Genomic DNA, 23,155 nt, shown 5'->3' on the forward strand with positions numbered 1-23,155 from the left:
AGTGTCTATTTTCATAATTTAAAAAAAAAGCAAAAAACGTAAAATTACGTTTTCGGCACTCAACGCATGGGAACGAAAAACGAGAAATTACGTGGTTGGCACTCAATGAGTTAACATGCTCTCCGGCCTAAAAAGTTAAGAAACTGCTGGTCATCTCCAGTTGAACAACTGCAGAAGAGCCGTAGTTGATAATAATGTCAGCATCCGCTTGATGTTTTATTTGAGAAGAAGGAGCCAGCCAGTTTCAGCACCTTCTCATGGACAGAGCACCGTACATCATTCATAGCAAAGCCATTGTTGAGGAAGCTCCTGAGGAACAGTTTAGGAAACCAGGGGTAGAAAGGTAAACAACTTTTGGTAAGATATTTTGAGTCGCTAAGAAAGAACGTTATCAGGAAACCGGCCCCAGATCATTAGAGGAAAACAGCTTTGAGAAAATCACAACAGTTGTGCTTGTTTTGCTGTTGTGGTACAGGCTCAGTTTAGCTCAGCTAATTCCACACTTCACTAATGAGCCGAATCGAGCTCCGGTGAAGTAAGAAAACACGGTAGAAGACGAACAGTGCGTTTTAACGGCAGAAAGCGCCGGCGTTGACAGGAAGTGTCAAGTCCAGTAGTAGAAGAAGAAGAAGAAGAAGAAGAATCTCCTGTTTTTCTTCCTTGGCATCTGGTTGAAAGGACTCCTCGCCGTCCCTCACACTTCCTCTGCTCAGCTCCGTCTCTTTGTCATCACTCTCTCCTGCTCACCATCCTTCTGCGCCACGTCTTTCAATTAGAGTCCATCTCCACCTCTTTCATCCTTCCTCTCGCTTTTCCTTCTTTCTCACGTTTACACCAAATTATTATCAGATTATGTAGACTCAACTGCAGTATTTTTTCCGGTATCTTTTTATTTATTTAGATTTTTTATTATGAACCTGCTGTGATTTTTATAACATTGTTCAGAATCTGATTTTCAAGCTAAAATATGCAGCAGATGAAAAAAGTGTGTTGTGAAACCCGCCCTCGCCGCTCCTCGCCCTCAGTTGGCTGACTTCCTCCCAGCACCTGTCAGTCCAGGTCAACCAGAAACACCAGGTCAAACTGAAACACAGGCTTTAGGCTTTATACCTCATGCTGCTTCAAGGGGCAGCATCAGCCAAAAGCCTGAGAGTTTCTTTTGTGTGAGTGTGTAAATATTGGGAGCTGCAGTTTTAAAAGGATATTTCAACATTGTGGCAAATTGGCCCATTGCCATAATCCCTATAGTCATAGCAGTAGGTTTGTTACCTTTAATTGTCGGTGCAAGCTGTTTTTCGATCGGTGGGGCTGGGACGTGAGCTGCTCAGAGCTACGCTATGGAGGCTAATGGGATTTCCGGGTTTCCCTCATCGAACTCATCAAATACACAATCTAACAACTCCAAAACGCTCTGGTGGACAAGTTGTGACCTGCACATTCACCACGCTATGAGATAATAATGGAACGTTATGAGACAGAGTTGTTTTAGAGACAAATGTGTAGCAGGAACTACATTTCAGACACGGCTGCTCGGCAGAGTGATTTCAAAAGTGCAAGTAGTTCGAAGGATTTGCATCGTGTGTCGTAATGTTACATAATTATACGTTATTATCTCATAGCGTGGTGAATGTGCAGGCCACAACTTGTCCATGAGAGTGTTTTGTAGTTGTTGGATTGAGTATTTGACGTGTTTCATGGGGGAAACCTGGTAATACCATATGCCTCCGTTGTGTTTGCTGAGCAGCTCACATCTCTGCCCTGCCGATCGAAAAACAGCTTGCACTAACAATTAAAGATAAAGAACCTACTGCTATGACTATAGGGATTATGGCAATGGGCCACTTTTCCAAAATGTTGAAATATCCCTTTAAAACACAAGTATCCTCAAACCTGAAGAGGTTTTTTTTTTGTCTTCATGTTGCCTTCCCACACTGTCCATGAAGAGATCACTTCCAAATACTAAATCCAGCACAAGACAAAATCCACTGAATCCTTCTCCTGCTTCAAGATTCAGCAGTCTGATCCAAGTGGTTGTCTTCCAAGTGATGGTGCTTTTAGTGCAAAATCCTCTCTTTGTGTCACAATCCCTCCCGCAGCTCGACGAGGGAAACACAAAGGGAAGATACACACTCGATTTGTGTAACCCTGCAGCTTCAGTTGAACCTCTGAGTGCGCGTTCTGCACAGAGCAGGGGATGTGGGTTTTTGGAGAGGATTTCTTGAGAGCTTTTGTGGAGGAGGAGGAGGAGGAGTGTTGTGTTATGTTTACAGTGTTTAACTGTAAACTGTCTCCACACTTCTTATTCCTTCAGATTTCTCTCTCTTTGTAGAAATGTGACATGTCATAACAAACTTTCCAGACTGTGCAGAGAGGGGTGTACTACGAAGTGAGCTTAGTGGGTTAGCGAAGTATGTTGAGTCTAAAGCCAGGCTTTCCTGTATCACAGAGGTGGCTCTCTTGCTAGATCACCATGGTAACTGATGCTCCTGGACCCGACCAGGTTATGTTCAGAGTTTCATTTAAAATTGGGCATAAAAGCACTGCTGTTTCACAATTTGCAGTCACCTTTCCTTTGAAAGTCCAGTGGAGCTGGATCAGAGTCCAGCTTCCCTCCGGAGGGAGACGGGGTTTTGAGAACTTCTCAATAGGACGAATCGCCTTGTTGTTTACAACTACTTCCGGGTAGAAAACCAGCATTCGAACAATAGTGACAGACGAGAGTTTCGCTATATATATCTCATTTTTCATGTCATTATATCACCGTTTAGACTAATCTGATGTTTGTAAAGTCTATAAAACCAATGATTGGACAAACATTACTATTTATGTGTGCACATTTTTGTAATTAGTCATGGTTATCATAGATTAGCTGGGCTAACGGTTAGCTACCTGTTTAACTTTAATAACTCAGTGACTCAATAAACGGTCCATGGAAAAATATTTTCTCCAGCGGATATCTGAGTTACAACATGACTGAGCTAACTGGAGTAGTTTCATGTCGTGTCCCACAACGGGAGGGTTTTAACAGCTGACGTCCTGGTGTTAGCTTAGCTACCGCCGTTAATAGGTCAGAGCCTCCCATTGGACAATTACTGCATGGATGATCATGTTTCAGCTATGTTTCAACTTATCTAATCCTAACTGATGCAGTCTCATTTCTTAAACATCCATGTCAGAAGAAAAAATCCTGTGGTAGAGGAGAAGATGTTGATCTGTTAGTAACCATTGTCAAATTATTGGCATCAAGCAAATAAAACATCTAAGGAGATTACTGAGACTAAAATGTTGTTAATAACTGTCCAACACATTATTAAAAACTGGAAGGAGAGTGGGGAGCCGTCATCTTCAAGGAAAATGACAGCCGTTGTTGCTCTCAATGGAAAAAAAAAAGAAGTCATATTTAAAAGTAGCGTAATGTTCAGCTGCCAGAAATGAATACAGCCTCTTGTCATATTTGCAGCAACACTGGTGCTTCAGGCTGCGATCGCATCCTCTCTCCATTAAAACAACCTGCTCCTCTTGGCTGAAATCGGCCCGTTGTCGCTGTTTCCATTTTTGCGCGGAAGTAGAATCATATGAACCAAACGCCCCATTTAATGTGAACGTGCACAGAGCACAAGGCAGAGAGCCGGACTTAACAAACCAAGTTGCTAACCAGCGTGGTAGTGCTGTGTTAACTCTGACCGGGGCTTCAGGTTTAGTTGAGCTGGATCATGAACACAAAGCCTGGTTTTGTTGAGCCTCCTTCGTGGTTCAGCCCTCAGGTCTGACTCTGCAGCTGCCTCATCAAACACAACATGTTTCCATTCTTCTCCATGCCTCTCCCATGTCAACCATGCCCCCCCGAAGGCCACGCTCCCTATCTTTTTCCCCTCTCCCATACTCCCATCCCCCCCTCCATCTTGCCCATCTCTCCTCCCTTTTCCTCCCCTCCGAGCATCTCCCACCCACGCTTCCCCACATCCCGCTCCCAGCTATTCCTACCCCCATTTTTCCCTTCCCACATCCCCCTTCCTCGCTTCTCCAGGCCTCCTGTCCCCCCACCCCATCCCACACACACACACACACACACGTTAATTCTCCCCGTCGCTCATTAAACAGGGAAGTCATTGGAGTGTCCTGTCTCTCTCCTCAATTAGCCTAATTAATGGCTTTTAACAAAGAAAATGGCCCAGGAAACAAGCTCATTTTCCACAGAGTTGGGGCAGAGAGCTGGGATGTGGGATGGCTGCTGCTGCTGGGGGGCAGGGGGAGAAATCTGAGAGGGGATGTAGAGGGAGAAGAAAGTGAGAAACTCCACAGAGGAGGACAAAGGAAACGTCATGTCAAGATCTCTTATCAAAAAAACACACAAACCGCACAGATGTTAAACGTTCTCAGAGTCTCCATCGGAAACTTCACCTTTTCTGTTCTATTTTGGACGACTTTTAATGAGTTTAGACTTTTTACCTTCACCATTAACGGCTTGAATTAAAATAATGTTGTAGTTCTTTAAATTAAAACAGTTAAATGAAACACGTAAACGTTGGACATCGGAGAAATGATTAAATAAGAACTTGTAATAAGCCGAGCAAACAATCAAGAACATATAGGCTATACACACGCGCACACATATGGATGGTAATGACAACATCTGCGCGTGTGTGTGTGCGCGCATGTGCACGTCTTTGTATGTGTGTGCTGCGCCATAACTGGATGCCACTCAGAGAGAGGGAGAGCAGCTAATTGCCTTCCTACCCTGTGGGGGTTCGGCCTCTCCACGACACACACAGACACACACGCATGACCCCAGCCCCCTTTATCGCTATGCTGAAGTGACTCCCACTAAAGTTCAGATGTGAATTATTAAATGCAATTAATCAGCATGGACCAGGGCCATGTTTAATTGACACAGGCAGCGGGCTCACTGTGTGTGTCTGTGTGTGTGTGTGTGTGTGTGTGTGTGTGTGTGAAAACCAGGGGAGCTTCCTTTCCACTATGTAGAAGAATAACTGATTGTCCATTTATAAGAAGATTGCTAAATTGCAGCGACCCCTCCTCTACCATAGTTAACATTTCTTTTCTCCGTCTTTGAATGAAGTGTCCTAACAGTGAATGATGAAAGATGAAAGCAGTGTGTGGTGCGCTGTGGAGACTCAAAAGGCTGGTGGATTTATGATTTGAGCTTTATTGAATTCATCTTGAATCAAAGTGTGAGTTAAAGGACAAATACTTGAATTAGCTGTCAGTGGTTAAATTAGCCACAGCTCTAATGAGTAAATACCAGGTTTACTTAGATCTTATTGCTTATCTGAGCAGGGTTGGTTGGGGGGGGGGGGGGGGGGGGCAGGACCCACCCTGGACGGGTCGGGTTCACTGCAGATTTACATTGAAAATGAATCAAAGAAGCAAGACACCGTGACAAATGATGTGTTGATGCCCAGAAACAATGGGCTATACACAAGGGCATCACTCTGGGTTAAACATCGGGGGGGTTAAGATTTCTGCCCATATCAGGATTTTTTTGAAGCAAATAAAGTCAGCATGTGTCCCAGTGCAGGTACAAAATCATTAACTTTGATCAAAATACAAGGCTAATTTACCTCTTTATTCTGGCATTCCCATATTAGTAATGGTAGTAACAGGTATTTCAGTCGTGCATTTTATTTTGTTGTTCAGAAATTATCACATTTTATTCTGACAGGACGAATGTTTATTAGTCAATATATCATATCACCACTTGCAATCATGTAGCTATTTCTTACCAGGCAGATGAACTAATGACTATTAGCATCTATATGTTATGACAGTTAGCCTGCCTGGAGAGCCATTATGAACACACCACACCACACTTTGTCATTGATACAGAGTAAAGACCAAATTAGCTTGAGAGAAAAAAGCTGATCAGATTTCACATCAGCTAAATCCTACAGTACCAGCACATTGATTCTGTGGCGGCTCCTCTAGCTTCACCTCCAGCCACTAGCAAACTAGCAACCAGTTACACATTGTGAGGTTATTAAAATATTACTTTTGGTTGCTTGCAAATGAAATTAAAACAGCAAAAATGACAACTTCTTCATACCAACTTCTAGATATTCTTATTTACTACAATTATACTATTTAGGGGGTTATACTGGCTGGATTTTATGTTTTGGGGGGAGGAGTCGTAACCCCACTAACCCCCCCATAAATCACGCCCATGGTCGTACAGGTGCATCGCAATAAATTAGAACATCATGGAAATGTTTCTTTATTTCAGTAGTTCAAACTCATGTATTATATACAGTTGATTCATTACACACAGACTGAAATATTCCATGCCTTTATTACTTTTAATTGTAATGATTATTGATTGATGATTATTATATAATGAAAACCCACAATTCAGTAAATCAAAGAATTAGAATATAGTGGAAAAAGTTCACTATTGTAACCTAATGATGTCATACTCTAATCAGCTGATAATTTCCCAACCCCTGCAAAGGTTTCTGAGCTGGATCAGTAGCTCTGCTGACCTCCATCATCTTCTACTTTATTGAGATGCACTTGTAGCTGACACCGAGGAGGAACTTTCTTCATCTTGACTCCATGTTTGCTCCACCTTTGCTTCATTCTGCAGAAGTTTCCTAGGAACACCACAGTCATATAAGCCACTTTCTGATTGGTCGGTTCAGTTTGGATTATGAACACACTTGTGTTAAATAGAGTTAGGGTTGCAAAATTCCGGGAATTTTCAAAGTTGGAAACTTTCCATGGGAATTAACGGGAATATATGGGAATTAATGGCAATATATGGGAATAAACGGGAATAAATCCAAAATTTACAAAATTGATTGGTGAGGGTAATATTTTACCCAACATTCATATTTTTGTGGTTCAGTAAAAGAATTGTTTGTTCACACAAGAATTAAAACTTGATAAAGTTCTACTCAGAAATAAATCTGTTGAAATGTTTTTAATTATATTATTTTGCATGGATGTCTGCTTATGACACAACAAAATATTTACATTTATGTTTGGATATGATACAGTTTGTTTAAATTAATTACCCCCAATTTCCAGTTAATTCCCATAAATTCCCAACAATTCTCATACATTTCCATAATTCCCATAAATTCCCATAATTCCCATGGAAAGTTTCCAATTTGGAATATTTCCAAAATTCCCCAGCTTAACTTCCCATGGAAAGTTTCTGGAAATTTTCCAGAAATTTACTGGAAATTTTCCACCCCTTTGCAACCCTAAATAGAGTTGATGTGGATGTTCAGAAGCTCTCAGATGTTTCCTCAGATCTTAACCCTTAACTGACTGACGACTGACACGTCTGGATCAAGATGATCATTGTCTGAACCCGGGTCAGTCTGGTGTTGTGTCACCCGCTCGGCCACTTATCACCTTATGTCCCTCTCTGGAGGATTCACTCACACACACTCTGTCACTTTCTCATGTCCTTGTACAAGACTATCCATCACCAATCAATGATGACAAGTCTGTCTATTCTGCTAAGCCGTATTGATCTCATGACCTGTATTCATGTCTGTTGTGTAGATCTCCAGACGTCCTTTATGAGGCCGGCAGATAAACGAGTTAAGGGAGGAGAGCAGGACAGAGGAGAGGGGCAGGTTTAAAGACAGAGATCATGTGTTTTTGAACGTGTCTGTATTTGTATAGTCTCTTTTGTTGTGTCAAATGAACAGAGAGCTGTAGTTTCTTTCTGCCAACAAACCACAACCTCTTCACTCTGCCTCTCTTTGTCTGCGTCGCTCCACCTCCAGCTCCACAGGGTCCTCTAGTGTCGGCTCTCTGACATGACACATGAACAAACGAGCTGGGATGTGGAGAGGGACATAAGAAAAGAGAGGATTTGTGAAAAGCAAATTATGTGCAAGTCAGAGACATAAGGGACAGACACACTGCAGTACTGAGCAGTCAGTGTGCTGTTTTGTGGAGGCTGTTGATTCAGCTTGATTTTTCTTTTTCGTTCAGCAGGTTTTCTTTTCTTTTCCTTTTTAGTAACCGTTGACAGGCAGTACAGGGCAGCTGCTCCAAACTCAGTCCATAGGAAACCAATTTAAGTGCGTGTCTCTTCCATTATTGTGTATGTGATGTGTTGGGGTGGTCCCGTGCTGACCTTTGTGCTACAGCTTGTTGAAGGAGGATGTGTCTGTGGAGATTCTCAGGCACTCAGTGTGATTTTTCTGACACCGGGCTTGTTGGATCCTCCTGTAGACGTCTCACCTCTTGCCTCACCTCCTTTTATCGACTCTCATCATGTCTGTGTGTGGAGTAGAAGATGGTGTTGAAGTAACATCTGGCAGTTGACTGTTTGACACCAGCTAAGAAACACAGATGGTGATTCACTGATTTTTAAAGGTATAATATATAGGAACCACCCCCATCTAGCGGTGCGGTTGCATATCTGAACGTATTCTTGATGTTGCATTCACGTGAAATCGGCAGATGTCAGACAGACAACAGACGCTGCATGTACCAGGATAAACAAGTGTCTATGTAAACAAGTGGTCCGCCAGCACGAAACAAAAACAATACAGGCGTGACAATATGTTGTCATGGTGATGTCGTATTGTTTACTTGACCCACGTTTTACCGTCTTTCTTTTCCTCATTCTAAGGTACGAGAAAGCTTTCATTTGTATGTGGTGTGATTCGACTTCAGTGAAATACGTATTTATGAAAGCAATATTTGATTTTTGCTAATAAAAAGCCAAATGAGTTACATACTGGGGCTTTAAAAAGAAAAAAAAATTTACAATTTAAAACATTTTGAATAAAAAAAAAAATTCACTGATTTAAAAAAAAAAATTAAAGGGACAACGAGGAGTTTTGGAAAGCGAAGTGCTTTCATACTACATTTACCATGAGCCTCCACTGGTCGGCTCGCCCAGCATTTCCACCATTAATTATAATAACAAAATAACGATAGAGACAAAACAATATATTTATCGAAAATGGGCCCATTAACAAGTGTGGGTAGCGTAGATTCATCCACATTAATGTGAGACTTTTTTATAACCAAATACAAACTCCTCGTTGTCCCTTTAAAGGGGACATATTATGGAAATATCACTTTTTGAAGGCTCTTAAACATATATTTGGGTGTTTATCTTGCCTTCCGGCCCCCAAAATGCGAAATTTGACAAAAAAATATGCAATTTTCAGGCTCCCTAGGTTGAAATCCATGTGGTTTTATGAGCTGTTCCCTCAGTTGTCTTCCAGTGATGTAACTAGCTTTCGAATTTGCATAACGCCACCCCTACCTGGGAACAGTAGAAGGGGTGGGCCGGGGCAAGTAGTAGCTGATTTTTGCATTTAAAGGGACAGGCTCTGAAACCAACCGTTCTGAACATAACAGGGCAGTTTTGAGAAGATGAAGAGCTGTGATGTTTGATCCTTGGGGTATTTTGACCCAAGCATGTCACAGACATGTCTTTAAGACACCTGAGAACTATTTTAATTTGTGGAAAAGGGGCATAATGTGTCTCCTTTAATACTTACTGTACAGGTACTTCAGGATCTAGGGAGATTCAAACCCAGACTCAATAAAATTATTCAATCTATAAAAAACAACTACAATCAAAGGAAGCATAACATACTGATCAAACATCTAATTCTGATCAGGAATATTTATTTCATAAAGATGAATAATGATATTTACTGTAACTCAGTATAATAAGTTCCTCTCTCAGATATATAGGTATACAGGTATACAGACAGAGTAATATATTAATATTCACAGATCTTTGTTCACACTCACTTTGAAAATACAAGCCCAGTCCGACTTGCTCTTTATATATAGACTTTATGTAGTCGTAGCATTACCATGGTAACTTGGGACTACATATGAAATGTAGAATAACTAAATAAATAATTAAAAATATGAAACAAGGCACAAATATGTATGGTACTTTACATGGAAGAATGATACAATTACTGACAAATGTAGTTCTACAGGTATATTACAAACGTTATTATAAGATAAAGTAAATTTAAATTTTCAATCATGTTGTTGTGAGTGTTGCAGTGGACTATAGCCTCTCATCCACCAACCAGAGGACGTCAGCAACTCTTCCTATTACACATACAAGCGAAGGTCACTGAGCTCTTCAAATATAAATCCAAACCATCACCAGAAGAGGAATATTACACAAATGTGGGCTAGAGTTGTACAATCGTATGAATCAGAAAGCGTATGAATCAGAAAGGGAAAACACAAGACGAGATGTAAAAATCACAATATCCAAAAGAGGAATGTATCTTGACAAGAAGAAGACTTTAAATTTCCCAGGTGGCTTGGACCTGGATGGACGCTGTATAGGATTCTTTGTTTTCTCCTCACACATGTATCTCTCTGTCAGCAGGTTATTTACACAGCGAGCACACAGAACAAACGGCTCATTTATGAACTGTACTGCGAGTAAAGCAGAAAGGACACATGTGTCTAGACATTTCAAGTCCCTGTGTTAGAATAAAGCTCACCGCAGGATGACGACGTGGACTCCCATTTGTCATTTACGCCTAAAACTCTCCCTCCTCTTCCTCTTCCTCTTCCTTCCTTCCTCTCCAGAGAACGACAGGCCGAGCCCTCTGGTGTCGGAGGTGATCGACTACAACATGCCTCTCACCACCACCTACATGAAGCAGATGAAGCTGCGGTGCATGAGCAGCAACAAGGTACGTGAAGCGACGCAGCCGAGGCGCACGTGAAACAGCAGAGCCGGTGAATCTGGCGGGGCTTCACACACACACATTATGTCTCCGCTCCGTATTCATGTTTTTGTGTGTGCAGACAGACAGGAACATGTGTGTGTGTGTGTGTGTGTGTCTCCTCGCACCCTGAGAGTGAATCATAAGAGTAAATGTTGATGCTTTAAAACAGCAGGTTCTTTTGTGCGCTGCGGAGCTGTGTGTGACAGGTGTGTGGGAGGAGACCAGGAGGCCCACCGATGCCTCGGCAGGATGAAAACTCCCACACACAAACGGCTCAGACTCGCAATTAAAATAATGTAATGAGAAGAAATCTCAGTGTTTCCATCTGACGCTGGTGGAGGTCAGCAGACCAAAATCAGTTCTTGTTATGAAGACTGAGACTCTGTGGTATTTTTATACTCTCTCCACAGAATGTATATATATAACTCCAAACTCATTTAAGCTACAGCTCTGAAAGATGTGAACAAACCACAAGCAGGTGGAGCCGCACAAACGGAGAATGTGTTTTCGGGTTTGGTTTTCGACAGTATCTACTACAACAGAAACATCCAGGTAGATAAATTAAATAGTTTGCTAAATGTTAGGAAGTAGAGAAAATGCACAATGCAGGTTCTAAGTGGAAATATTTGATGTGAAACTAAGAAAATCAAGCAAATACTTTTTTAGTAGATGATGATGCACTTTCTTTTAATGAGATAACAGATTAATAATGATAATAATAATAATAATAATAAACTTATTTGTATAGCACTTTTCATAAAAGATGTAGCACACAGTGCTTTACAATCAAAGATAAAAATAAAGAAAGAACTCCCCACCTCTCACACACAGGCATAACACAAACTCACAAAATAAACAAACAAATGAAATGGAATCAATTTAGACATCAAATAAAATGAAATGAAATAAAATACACAAGACTCAATAAATAAATAAATAAATAGATAACAACACCAAACGATAACTCTATATGATAAGCTGAGTAAGTCAGTAAATCAGATAATAAAACAATTATCTGAGACGGAGTTGTTTTCTAGGTAAATGCAGAGACTGCTTGCTGAAAAAATTGCCCCTGATGGGAACGCGCATCAGCGGTTTTGCATGAATTTCCCTCTGAAACAACTCTGTCTCGTAACGTTCCGTTATTATCTCATAGCGTGGTGAATGTGCAGGTCACAACTTGTCCACCAGAGCGTTTTGGAGTTGTTGGATTGTGTATTTGATGAGTTTGATGAGGGAAACCAAGAAATCCCATGAGCCTCCGTAGCGTAGCTCTGAGCAGCTCGCGGCTCTGCTCCGCCGTTCTAATAACAGCTTGCACCGACAAGTAAAGGTGAACCTACTCCTAAGACTATAGGGATTATGGCAATGGGCCAATTTTCCAAAATGTTGAACTTTGCCTTTAAAACTCAAATAGGCTAAATTAAGATTTCCTTAAAAGCCAGACTTAAAAGGTGGGTCTTGAGTCCGACTGAGTGACTCGTCTCATCATCATGTTAATGTTATGATTTATGACTCAGGAAATATCATATAAAAATCCACCATCATATCAGCGAGTCTTCAGGTCTTCAGTGGATTTATTGTGTGAGTTTTCAGATCTGCCACAGTCAGTTTTGTTTGATGCTGTAATGACTGAGGTTTGGTTCGGCTAAGAACCTTTTTTTTTTTTTGGTTTGGTCTGGAATGAGAACTTTGTGGAGGTGAGAGCCGTGTGGCGGTGATAATAATAACCGCTTATGATGAAGGAAGCCAAACGAATCAAAAGAAACCAATGTTGACTGTGTCCTGTGGGAAACCCCTCATCCTTTGTTCCCCCCAACCCCCCGCCCCTCCTCCTCCTCCTCCGCTAGTTTCCCATCATTTGAACGAGAAAAACGAGTTATTTTCAGACACTAGCTGGAACAACTGATGATGATTTTTTTGTTTTTGTGTTTTTTTTTTAAACTTGGGAGGACAGAGTCTATCATATACTGATGAAATCAAATCCTGTCACTCACCACCTCCATGAAACTAGAGAAAAATCCCCTCTATAGTCCAGTGTCCACAGCCAGTAGCATCAGTTTTTATCGATCGATCATAGTACCAACGCATTCTGACAGTAGTTTAAAGGGATAGTTCACCCAAAATTGAAATTTCACTCATTATCTACTCACCCTCATGTCGACTAAGGGCTGGGAGATTATTAGTTATCCGTGGCTTCTCTGAGTTACAGGGGGTCTCGGCGTAGCAGTGCATGTCCATATAACGGTTGCAAATGGATACCAACTGTCTTTGTAACAAAAAGACACACCAAAAAACATCCAAATACCTCCATGCTGCTCGTATGTAATGTCCGTCTTGTATTGAAGCCCCGAAATGCGAAATTGTCCCGAAAAAAATTAAATAAGTCTATATTTCAAGCTTGTTTTGTAGCGGAAGCTTCTCGAAGCTCCTCTTCCCGGTTCGTCCAAATTTGACGAACCGGGAAGAGGAGCTTCCGCCGAGACCCCCTGTAACTCAGAGAAGCCACGGATAACTCTGAAACTTCTCCCAGCCCTTAGTCGACATGAGGGTGAGTAGATAATGAGTGAAATTTCAATTTTGGGTGAACTATCCCTTTAATTCTCCAAACAGCTTGTTTCTGAGGAGTTTGACTTTTTGTTTTCTTTCTGTTCGGTGTTTGGAGGCGATTGTGGGTCGGCCTCCCGCAGCCTCCTGCAGGCGTGGACGTCCGACTGCTCAGTGTTGTGTCTGGAGGGAAACTGTGTGTGAGCGCTTTGAGGTGGTTGGTGGATCTGCGTGGCATGGGCTCCACTCGCTGAGTGGGGGTGGTGATTGGTGTATTCCATATTGTTAATGTTCCCACAGCACCACCACTCCTCCTCCCTGTACCTCTGTGACTATCAGTACCACACACTCGCTGTCACTCATATTCCCTCTGTGTGCGTGCGTGTGTGCGTGCATGCGTGTGTGTGTGTGTGTGTGTGTGTGTGTTGGGCGGACAGATAGGCAGATATATTGACATTCCAGGGCAAATTGGCACTTCAGTGTCTCTCTCTCTCTCCTCAGCTAATTAACTGGATGCTCTGAGGCCTGGCTTAATTGGAACGAGCTCAACCCTCTATTCCCCCACCCGTTATCTAGACACACACATGCACACACACGCGCGCGCGCACACACAAAGGCGACACATCTAAAAAACACACATACAGTTCAATATTTTCCTCACTTCTCTCTCTCCCACACGTACGCCCACACACAGACACACACACACACACACTCACACCTGCAGCAACCTCGGTGACTCCTGTTGTTTTCCAGCAGTTGTAGCAGTGTGTTTGGTGACTCCACGTCAGAGCCGCTCTAATTAGCTCATACTGACACTCCGACATGATTCTCATAATCATCCTCATGTTCCAGTCCGGGGAAGATACAAAAGCAACACATTTTCTCTCGTGCGTGTTTTTCTCACTGCGACTGTTAATGTTTAAACAGCAGTTTGAGTCAGTTCGACCCTTGGGCTCCCGTTAATCACTGTTTGTGCTTTTTAATGAAGAAAGTTCTGAGGTCCAATTATGAAAAGGTTGTCGCACAGACAGAAGTTCTCCACATCTGCCAGTGCTCCATGTGCGGCTCCGCAACCTGTGCGTGATAAATAAGATATGTCGGCGCCTTTGGCAATTAAGCTTTGACTGATGAAGGGTCTGGATCAATAGTAAGCTTCCGATAGCCATGGCCACGTGCCAATACTCACCATCCCTCACCTCGGGTCAAATTATCTCATCGTTATTGGCAAAGAAGATTCATGTCAGTCAAAGAGGAGCTTCTGAAGCAGCTTCAAGACAAAAGCATGGAAACTGTCCATCAACAGACATTTCATTATCTAGATGTTTTATAGCCTCCTTTACAATTTATACCTGATAATTATCAAAAGAAAATAAGTGTAGGTTTCAGCTACAAGGCAGGAAGAACTTGGTCTTGTCCTTCAAGAATCTACCCATGATGCACTTGCGTGAGCAGCTGTAGTGGGGAGGCCAGTATACCTTCAGTAGCTGCTCTCCCCTTCCATCAGTGTGAGAGGAGGAACCAAGAGACAAATGCAGCACATTTTGATAAAAGCTGTAACTATAAAAAACCAACTAACATGTAACACCAACAGGACAGCAGGCAACATGTGATATGTGAAACCTTTGGAATTTCTTAGTTCTCCTATAAACAAACACAATCTGCATAAACTAATACCACACCACAAACAAGTATAATATTTCATGTCTTTATTGAACATATCCATTAAACATTCACAGTGTTTTTTTTCACCATACATACGTACAAAATTTTTTTTTTTAAAGGTTATAGCTACAGCTTTTTCATCAAAACGATTAATTTAAAAAACATAATACATCCACAGAACATCTAGAGGGGTGCAGAATAAAAATATTCATTTTACTGATTTTTCTTTATAGTTTATTGTTTTATAAATTTTGACGGGTCCAAAATACAGTATATTTATATTTACATCTGGTTACGTTGACATCGTCGGCATGAAATTATGTCACGTGAGGCGGAGCTCAGTGGGAGCCAGATCCTGATAGCTCTGTGGAGAAAATGACATTGTGCTAATGCTAATGCTAACTAACGGTCAGCTGGTAGGCTACTGTAACGTTTCCGGTGCAGGCGTGATGCTGCGGGTTTGTCGGGTTCGTCTGCAGGTGAGTTAGTGTGAAATGATTCAGATGTGTTTTCAGTCCGCTGTCAACACCGGAGCTGCTGCTTGTTAAATACGGTTAGCGTTAGCTTAGCTTTAGCTACTAGCCGCTCCCTATAGGCGTACCTGGCAACCAGTACAACTGAAAGTTGGAGCGAGAGCGGGCGAGTGTGAGTGCGACACCTACTGGCCGGGAGGAATTAAACTTGTAGCTATCACCTTTAAAAAGTATACAAAAAATGAAATCTTAGTTTCATCAGTCCACAAAACAGTTTCCCATTATTGTGGGGTGGCAAACTTCAGGCCTGCAATGGAAAGCATGCAGATAAAGAGGAAATTCCAAAGGGTTCACATCCTTTTTCTTGCAACTGTAGAAGTTCATGTGTAATGATGAGTGTTCTGTTGCATCAGATGTCCACAAGTCAAAAACCTGTCCATGTCCTCCCTCCACCCCTCTACTCCCTTATACTTAGCAGACACTGACTTTTCAGGCCTGTAGCTTCAAGATGATATTATTATATGTGTGTATGTCTGTGTGTCTGTGTGTCTGTCTGTCTGTCTGTGTGTGTGTGTGTGTGTGTGTGTGTGTGTGTGTGTGTGTGTGTGTGTGTGTGTGTGTGTGTGTGTGTGTGTGTGTGTGTGTGTGTGTGTGTGTGTCTGCTGCTGATTATGGTGTTGGGCCTAGAGTAGCAAAAATACAGGCAAGGATTGTGTGTGTGTGTGTGTGTGTGTTTGTGTGTGTGTGAAAGCACACAGCTGAATAGCATTCTACAAAAATGAGAGGAGGGGGAAAAAAAGGAAGGTCGGAGTCTTTTGTCTGGGTTGTTTTTGTGCAGGATAGATAGAGAGCGAGCGAGGATGAGAGGACATGGGGGAGAAGGAGAGAGAGGGTCATCTCTGCTTTCACCCAGAAGAGAAAATGAGCCCAAGACGACAGAGGAGGAAGAAAAAGAGGAGGATGCACAGCGTTATGTGTGAATCCTACACCGGCTCCATTAGCACTCATCCCAAGCCTCCGATCATCTGCCCATCCCTTTATCTTTCCCTCCATCCGCCCCCCGTACCAATTCAATAAGAGGAGGAAATTACCCAGGATGCTTCCTGGCAGGGGGGTGCGGGGAAGTGTTTAAGGGGGGGTGTTGCTTGCAGCCAGTGTAGAGTCGGGTGAGGAGACAAGAGGGGGGGGGGGGGGGGGTTGGAGAGATGGCAGGGCGGTGGCTCTGTCTGGCTAAGGGAGGGAGATGGAGAGGAGGAGGAGGAGGAGGAGGAGGTGAAAATGAGGATGGGAGTAGGTGGATGTGCTCGGCCGGAGTGAAAATAAAAATGAGAAAATTTGAAGGCGGTGGTGGGATGTGGGTTGGGGGGTAGATGGAGGAATGGGAGGAGGGGGTTGGGGGAGGTGATGGGGGGGGGGGGGCAGAAGGAATTAAAAAAAGGAGAATGAGGTGGTTCATTATCATTTATGGGCTCCCCCTCTCCCGCTCTCTGCCCATTATTTCAGCTACCTCCAGAGGAAAGACATTTCATTATTTTTGGGAGGAGGGGTGCGTGTATGTGTGTGCGTACGAGTGTGTGTGTGTGTGTGTGTGTGTGTGTGTAGAGGAGAGATATAGGTTGGGGGTTGGTCTATTATAATTACTAAAAGACTGCGGCGAGGACAGCAGAACAAAATCATACATTGAGGCTGATTGCTGGAACAGCAAGAAGTGACCGAGTCCCTGATCTAGAATCAGTTTCTCAGCCGCGAATCCACATGTGGACAAAACAGTAACATGGTCCCAGAACATCTGCAGGAGACAGGGGGCAGGTTGCTTTGTGAAAGTGCATTATGTCTACTGAAATACTTCTTTTTTTTTTAGAAAGAAGCTGTCTTTGACGATAAGGCAAGTTAATGCCTGACATCTGGTGACAGTTGTGAGGAAGACATAGGCTGAAACTAGTCAGCAAGGTAAAGAAAGAAAGCTTCTTTGTCTATAAAAAGAACCAAAAACTAAAAGTCCATCTGTATGTTTGTATGTAGAGACAGACAGCCGTTCACACTGACGCTATATCTCAATAACGCCGTGACCAAGCTTCAGAAACCTTCAAGGTCAAGGTCAGTGTGACCTCGCAAAACACTTCATGGTCATTTGACCAAGGCTGCACACAGAAATGTCGTGTCATAAATATGATCAACTGGATAAACGGGGATGTGGTCCATCTGAGTGGTAGAAGCAGACACAAGGCCGTCAGCTTTCACCGCTAACAATGAAGTAAGAATTCAGACTGATGCTCAGGTTGTCAGGAGAACGCACCGCTCTTTAAAACTCCAGCAGGAGAAGAAAATAATGGAAATGACCTCAAGGAGCCAAACACAAACATGTTTTACATGGCTGCTGTGGCTGCATGTGAATGCACACACACACACACACACACACACACACACACACACACACACACACACACACACCAACTCCTTTCAACACAATGTCACGATGTGAAAAACAAGGTCAAAAAAGAAAAAGTTCCCCCAGCTGAATCATGTGCTTTTGAGAAAAAGCTCCAGGAGAAAGAAGTGAATGATTTGCAGACTCGAACAAACAGTGTTTTGACTCCATAGTGACCAGTGTGAACTCATTCATGGTCGACTGTATGAGCCGTCCTTCGCTCCAGCTGATGAGATAGATAGAGATATAAAAGGTCAAACCTGAATAGAAGAGAAGGAGGTTATAATCTAAGGGGAGATCTGAATTTAAAAAAAAAAAAAACATAAAGTAAGAGCAACAATGAAAAGTCTGACCTTGTGCAACAGTCTGGAGCAAGAGATAAAACAAAGTACAAACATAAATACTTTCTAAATAGGTATATGGAAGATGAGGGATAGAAATAAATTGCTAAACATATGGGATATTATAAGTTGATATGGATATTTATGTCTTTATATATTTTAATGGATGTGGTACATAGGTTTATTGATATGGATATTTATGTAGTATACATTGATATGGATAAATGTATATTGATGTGGATAAATATGTAGTATATGGACAAATATGTATTGATATGGATATTTATGTAGTAGATAGATTGATACATAAACCATGATGAGTAGAAAGGGGTGGGAATTTATTTTTTTAAAAAGTGCATGTACCCACTTTTTTTCAAACTTGTGCATATTATGATTTGATTATGCTTATATTATTATTATATATGTTTCATTTTACACACGTTCGAAATGAATTCCTTCATTCATTCAATAAATGAGTGGAGATGCTTAATGAATGCAGATGCTGCCACGCTGCATGCTACTTGAAGCAGTCCTGCTCTGTGGCAGCTTTAATTAGAGGTGGCTGTGTGGCCCATTAGCGCTCGCCACTCGCGGGTCACACCACACCTTTGTTTAAGGCCTCGACCACACACCTGTTAAATTCCCGCAACGCGATCTATCTATCCTGATCAGACACCAGCTGATTCTGGTGTGATGTTTCCATAGGAACGGTGACTGAGGTGACATCACCGAGGTCAGCTTTTTTAGCCTATGGAAGACACAGGAAGTGGGCAGTAATCAGCAGCTTGTTTGAGGGCTGTGATGTGATTGTAGAGTGATGCACTGCAGGAGGAGAAGCGGAGGATCAGCTCCTCAGGGCCCAGCTCTTCAAAGGTAATCTGATCAGGTTTGGGATAATGGATTGGATCAAATCTTGAAAATATGTTACTCAAAACTAAAAACCGATTCTGAGATCGATTAGGTCACGTAATCCAGTCTTGGGTTTAATCTTGATCCAACCATCAGTTTGTGTTGTTGTTTAGTAGGATCTGGATACCTTTTGGATTATTCTGATCCCAGTAGTTTGGTGGATTCAAACTGTGATTTAAATTAAAATCAAAGTGGTCAAGTAAACAAACAATTATAATGTAGTATATATACATTTATTGTTTTATATTTTGCATCTGGTTTTTAAACCATTACAGTAATAAAGTTAACTTTTCCACAAATTAGGAATTGAGCCAGCCAGATCACATGAGGTCTGGCTGTTTAAAAGAAATTGAAGAAACAAAAAACATCCAATACTGCTGTTTTTTTTAATTTTTATTTTATTTTATTTTTTTATGACATAATAGCCTTCAGTGTGATATGCTGTCCCACTCATTGTCTGGATTTGGTAATCTTGAAATGTGTATCTGGATCAGACTGATCCAATTCAACTGTGCTTTGAACAACTGGGATACAAGGGATTTCAAAAAAATGTAGATCCAGTATATAGTACACCTTTTGAACAACTGGGCCAGGTGACACACTGTGTCAGCAGCCTCGTTACTCACTACCTCTTTTGTGACTTTTATAGATAGTTGAGTTGAGCCCCCCCACGTCTGTTAAGGATAAGGATAAACTTTATTGTCCCTTGAGGGTAATTGGTCTCAGACAGCAGGTCATTTGTCTCAGACAGCAGTGCAAACACAATTATGACATAAAACATATAAATACAAACAGAACAGGAAAGAAAATAGCAGCAACAGCAGAGACACTGAGTCACGGTCTACAACTATTGCACCAAAAGCACGTTCCTGAGAGGAAACTAAATACTAATGAATGAATAATGACTTTTAAAAAATCATATGAAATTAAAAAAGAAATAAAAGTGAAAGATACTGAAATAAACCCAGATATAATCACCCTAAGTACAGACTAAAGGCTGATAAGAGAAAAAAAAGCGCAGGGAGGGAGGAGAGCTCATAGGGATCAGTTTTCTGTTTGCAGACTTCATATTCAGGAAAGAGAATATGAATGAATATCTTTTTGCAATTTTTTGTGCTTGGTTGTGCTTGGTTAAAGCAACAACTGTCTCAAAAACAGATTGAAGGGATGGGAAGTCTTTTCTTTCTTTTTTTCCATTATCAGATTTTGAATAAGTAAAAATTAAATGAGTAGAAAATGACTAAAACAAGACAAAACCACAAAGAAAGTAAGTAACAACATATCAACAAATGAAGAAATACTGTATGTGTCCTTGTTCATACTAGAAAATATTTCTTATCACTGGTCAACTCAGTCTACTGTATGTCATATGTCCATAAAAGTGTCGTCATTTCCTTTTAACTTGGCACTTAGTCTTTCCATAGGAACATGGGTATTCTGTTTGTCCAGTCACCTTCTTGGTACATCTCACCAGTTGGTCAGTGCTGGACCAGGCTGCAGGTCCATATCTGATTAACCATCCAGAACGGCTTTGTACTGTAAAAAAAAAAAAAAAAAACATCTTAATTTTGGAGGCTGGTGACAAACGGTCTCAGTCTGCAGAGGTGCTTTGGTAGAGTCTTTGAGAGAGTTAAGAACACAAAAAATCAACACGCTCAGACCATTTAAAAAAAAAAGATTGCACATAATGTTGTGCAGAAATATCATGGTCTGGTGTTTAAGTTGTCAGTCAGCCTCTACAGTACCTCCACCACCTCCTGGTGTGGTGCACTCTGTACAGTAAATGCAGCACTTTATTCACTTGGAAAAGGAACATAATCACAGCAGTTATTGCATCTGTTCCACCATGTAACTAGAAAAGCAATTTGGTCCCACATCAACCTCATTTGTACCCGACTGTGTTAAAAAGCCACTATGGAAAAAAAAAAGCAAAAAGTTGGTTTGAAATGGTGAACCTGTCTCACAGTAATGAATGACTACTGATGAAAAATGAAAAATTTTCTAGTTTCACAATTTGACCTATCAGCTGCTCGTGGCAAAATCAGACCAGTAGCTGTTAAAGTTAAAGCTCATATCATCTTGTAAAGATAAGTGTCTCTGAATTCTAAAAAAAAACCCAACACTGAATACATCTGGTGCAGAGCGTTTAGCTGCATGAGTGCTGGTCGCTCTCAAGTCCTCAGCCGTCAGTGAGGGTTTGCACCAGGGGCGTGACCTTTATCACATCTTATCCTCTCGCCATCTGCCCCGCTGCTCTCCAGTGTATACTGTCCAATAAAGTAGAGATGCCATGGAAACAGCCCTCAGCGGCCTGTGAGTGCACAACACTGAAAGAAAGACAGTGAAGGCACCACGGCACTGTTTCCCTTTAAAGCCCAGAGACGAGGACTCGAAGGCACAGACTCCCTCCCCTGTTGAAACTTGTAACGTGGTCTCTGTTTGAGTGGCTGCTGCCGATTTCTGCGCTCTTCATTTTCAAAATCTCTGTTTCAAAAAGGCTCAAACAGGATTCTTCCAACATTATTACCAAGATCTCCTTTCCAAATGTCTTTACCCTCACTTATGATATACTACATTCTCACCGTACTAGACACAGTAATAATACTACTCTATATTTACCCTTTACCCGCACATCACACCGTGAGTTTAACATGTCCTATAGAGGTCCTATGCTTTGGAATGGATTACCTCCCTCTTTAAGATCCATATCTTCCCACTCACTCTTTAAAAAGCAGCTAAAAAGACATCTTAACCTTTCATGAATGCTAGATTACAGTCACTTCCTGCCTTCTCTGTTGCCCTACATCCTTATTCTATGCCTTTTCTCTATGATTTCAAACCCTATATCTACTATATATATACATACATACTGTATAGTATACTGTATATATATGAATATTGTCTCTACTTGTTATTGATTACTCTGTTTTCCATCTCCTCATTTTGTTCATATAACATTGATTATGTATGCACTTTTTCTCCTTCTTTTCCAATGTTTATTTGTGAGCCTTTGAAATCTAAATTGCTTGTGATTATTAAAAGGGGTGGAACTCTTGTCCAAGCCCATTGGGCTTTGTTCCCTCCTTGCACCATTGAGTTTAAATGTGTGCTAAATAATAAAAACCAAACCAAATTTAGAGATGGTCATGAACATGTCAAAGCAAGTCATTTAAACCAGTGCTTTCTTGTGCTGTTTTTGAGTTTTACAGCTCCGACTGTCCAAACCAAAGCTGCGACTGTCTCTTTTAGACGGTGCTGAGTGTCCACACGGGGCCGGGCATCCCATTCAGTGTTTTCTCTGGCACAGGAAATGATAAGAATCCTTATCAACGCACACACTGCGCTGCAATTCCCCGCAGCACTCAGTGCCGTGCATGGGCATGCATGGCTAATTACGCTACAGTTTCACCAGCTGCCTATAGGTGGCAGGTTTGTCATGGAAATGTCCCAGAGGCTCTGATCCTCTCTCTCTCTCTCTCTGTGTCACACACACACACACACACACATTGACACCAGCAGCTTCATGAGCATGTATAGTGGTCGGCGTGTATTTAAACATTTGTCTGCGGCTGATCCAGTGTAAAGGTCAGTGTGTGCAAAGAGGAGATGAGACCTGAGCTGAATGAAACATCCACTGACGGATCTGTGTTTGTGCAAGACACACGTTAAGGCAACATGTGCATCCCGCTGCCCCGTTGTATGCGCATGTAGGATTCACTGAGAGGTGTTGTGTGTTGACCGGAAATCACAGCTGCTGTTTGTGTCTGTACCTCTGAACCACTGACTGCCGTGTCTTTACTGGCAGAGGTGTGGTAATTTGCATTCTTTATTTATATCAGTGCAGTTTCCACTTCATTTTTGTCATTGTTCTTGAAAACAGTTGGTTTTCAACAAAAAAACACACATTTGTCACATAGATTTTGATCCACCTATAGCCGACACGGATGCAGCCTTATAATAAACCTGGGCAGTGCAGCTAGTGCTTGTGTTAACACGATACCGTTAATTGTGTAAAACTAAATGAAATGGTTTCATGTTGCCTTGTTGCACTGGTGTATTGGATGTCATTAGTTAAAGGACTGGCAG

The 23,155-nt window shown here is 41.7% G+C and overlaps 1 protein-coding gene across 1 annotated transcript in view; it reads left to right on the top strand.

Annotated features, from left to right (window-relative positions):
* LOC310989284 (nucleolar protein 4-like) overlaps positions 1–23,155 on the top strand; it is a gene marked incomplete at both ends in the record, with an annotated part of 205,995 nt that overhangs the window by 51,463 nt on the left and 131,377 nt on the right. Inside the window, one exon of the mRNA XM_083976295.1 lies at positions 10,567–10,673. Coding sequence (XP_083832421.1) covers positions 10,567–10,673 — 107 coding nt within the window. The remainder of the gene's footprint in view (positions 1–10,566; positions 10,674–23,155) is intronic.

Source organism: Trachurus trachurus, assembly GCF_905171665.1.
Source record: "Trachurus trachurus genome assembly, chromosome: 7".
Taxonomy (NCBI): Eukaryota; Metazoa; Chordata; class Actinopteri; order Carangiformes; family Carangidae; genus Trachurus; species Trachurus trachurus.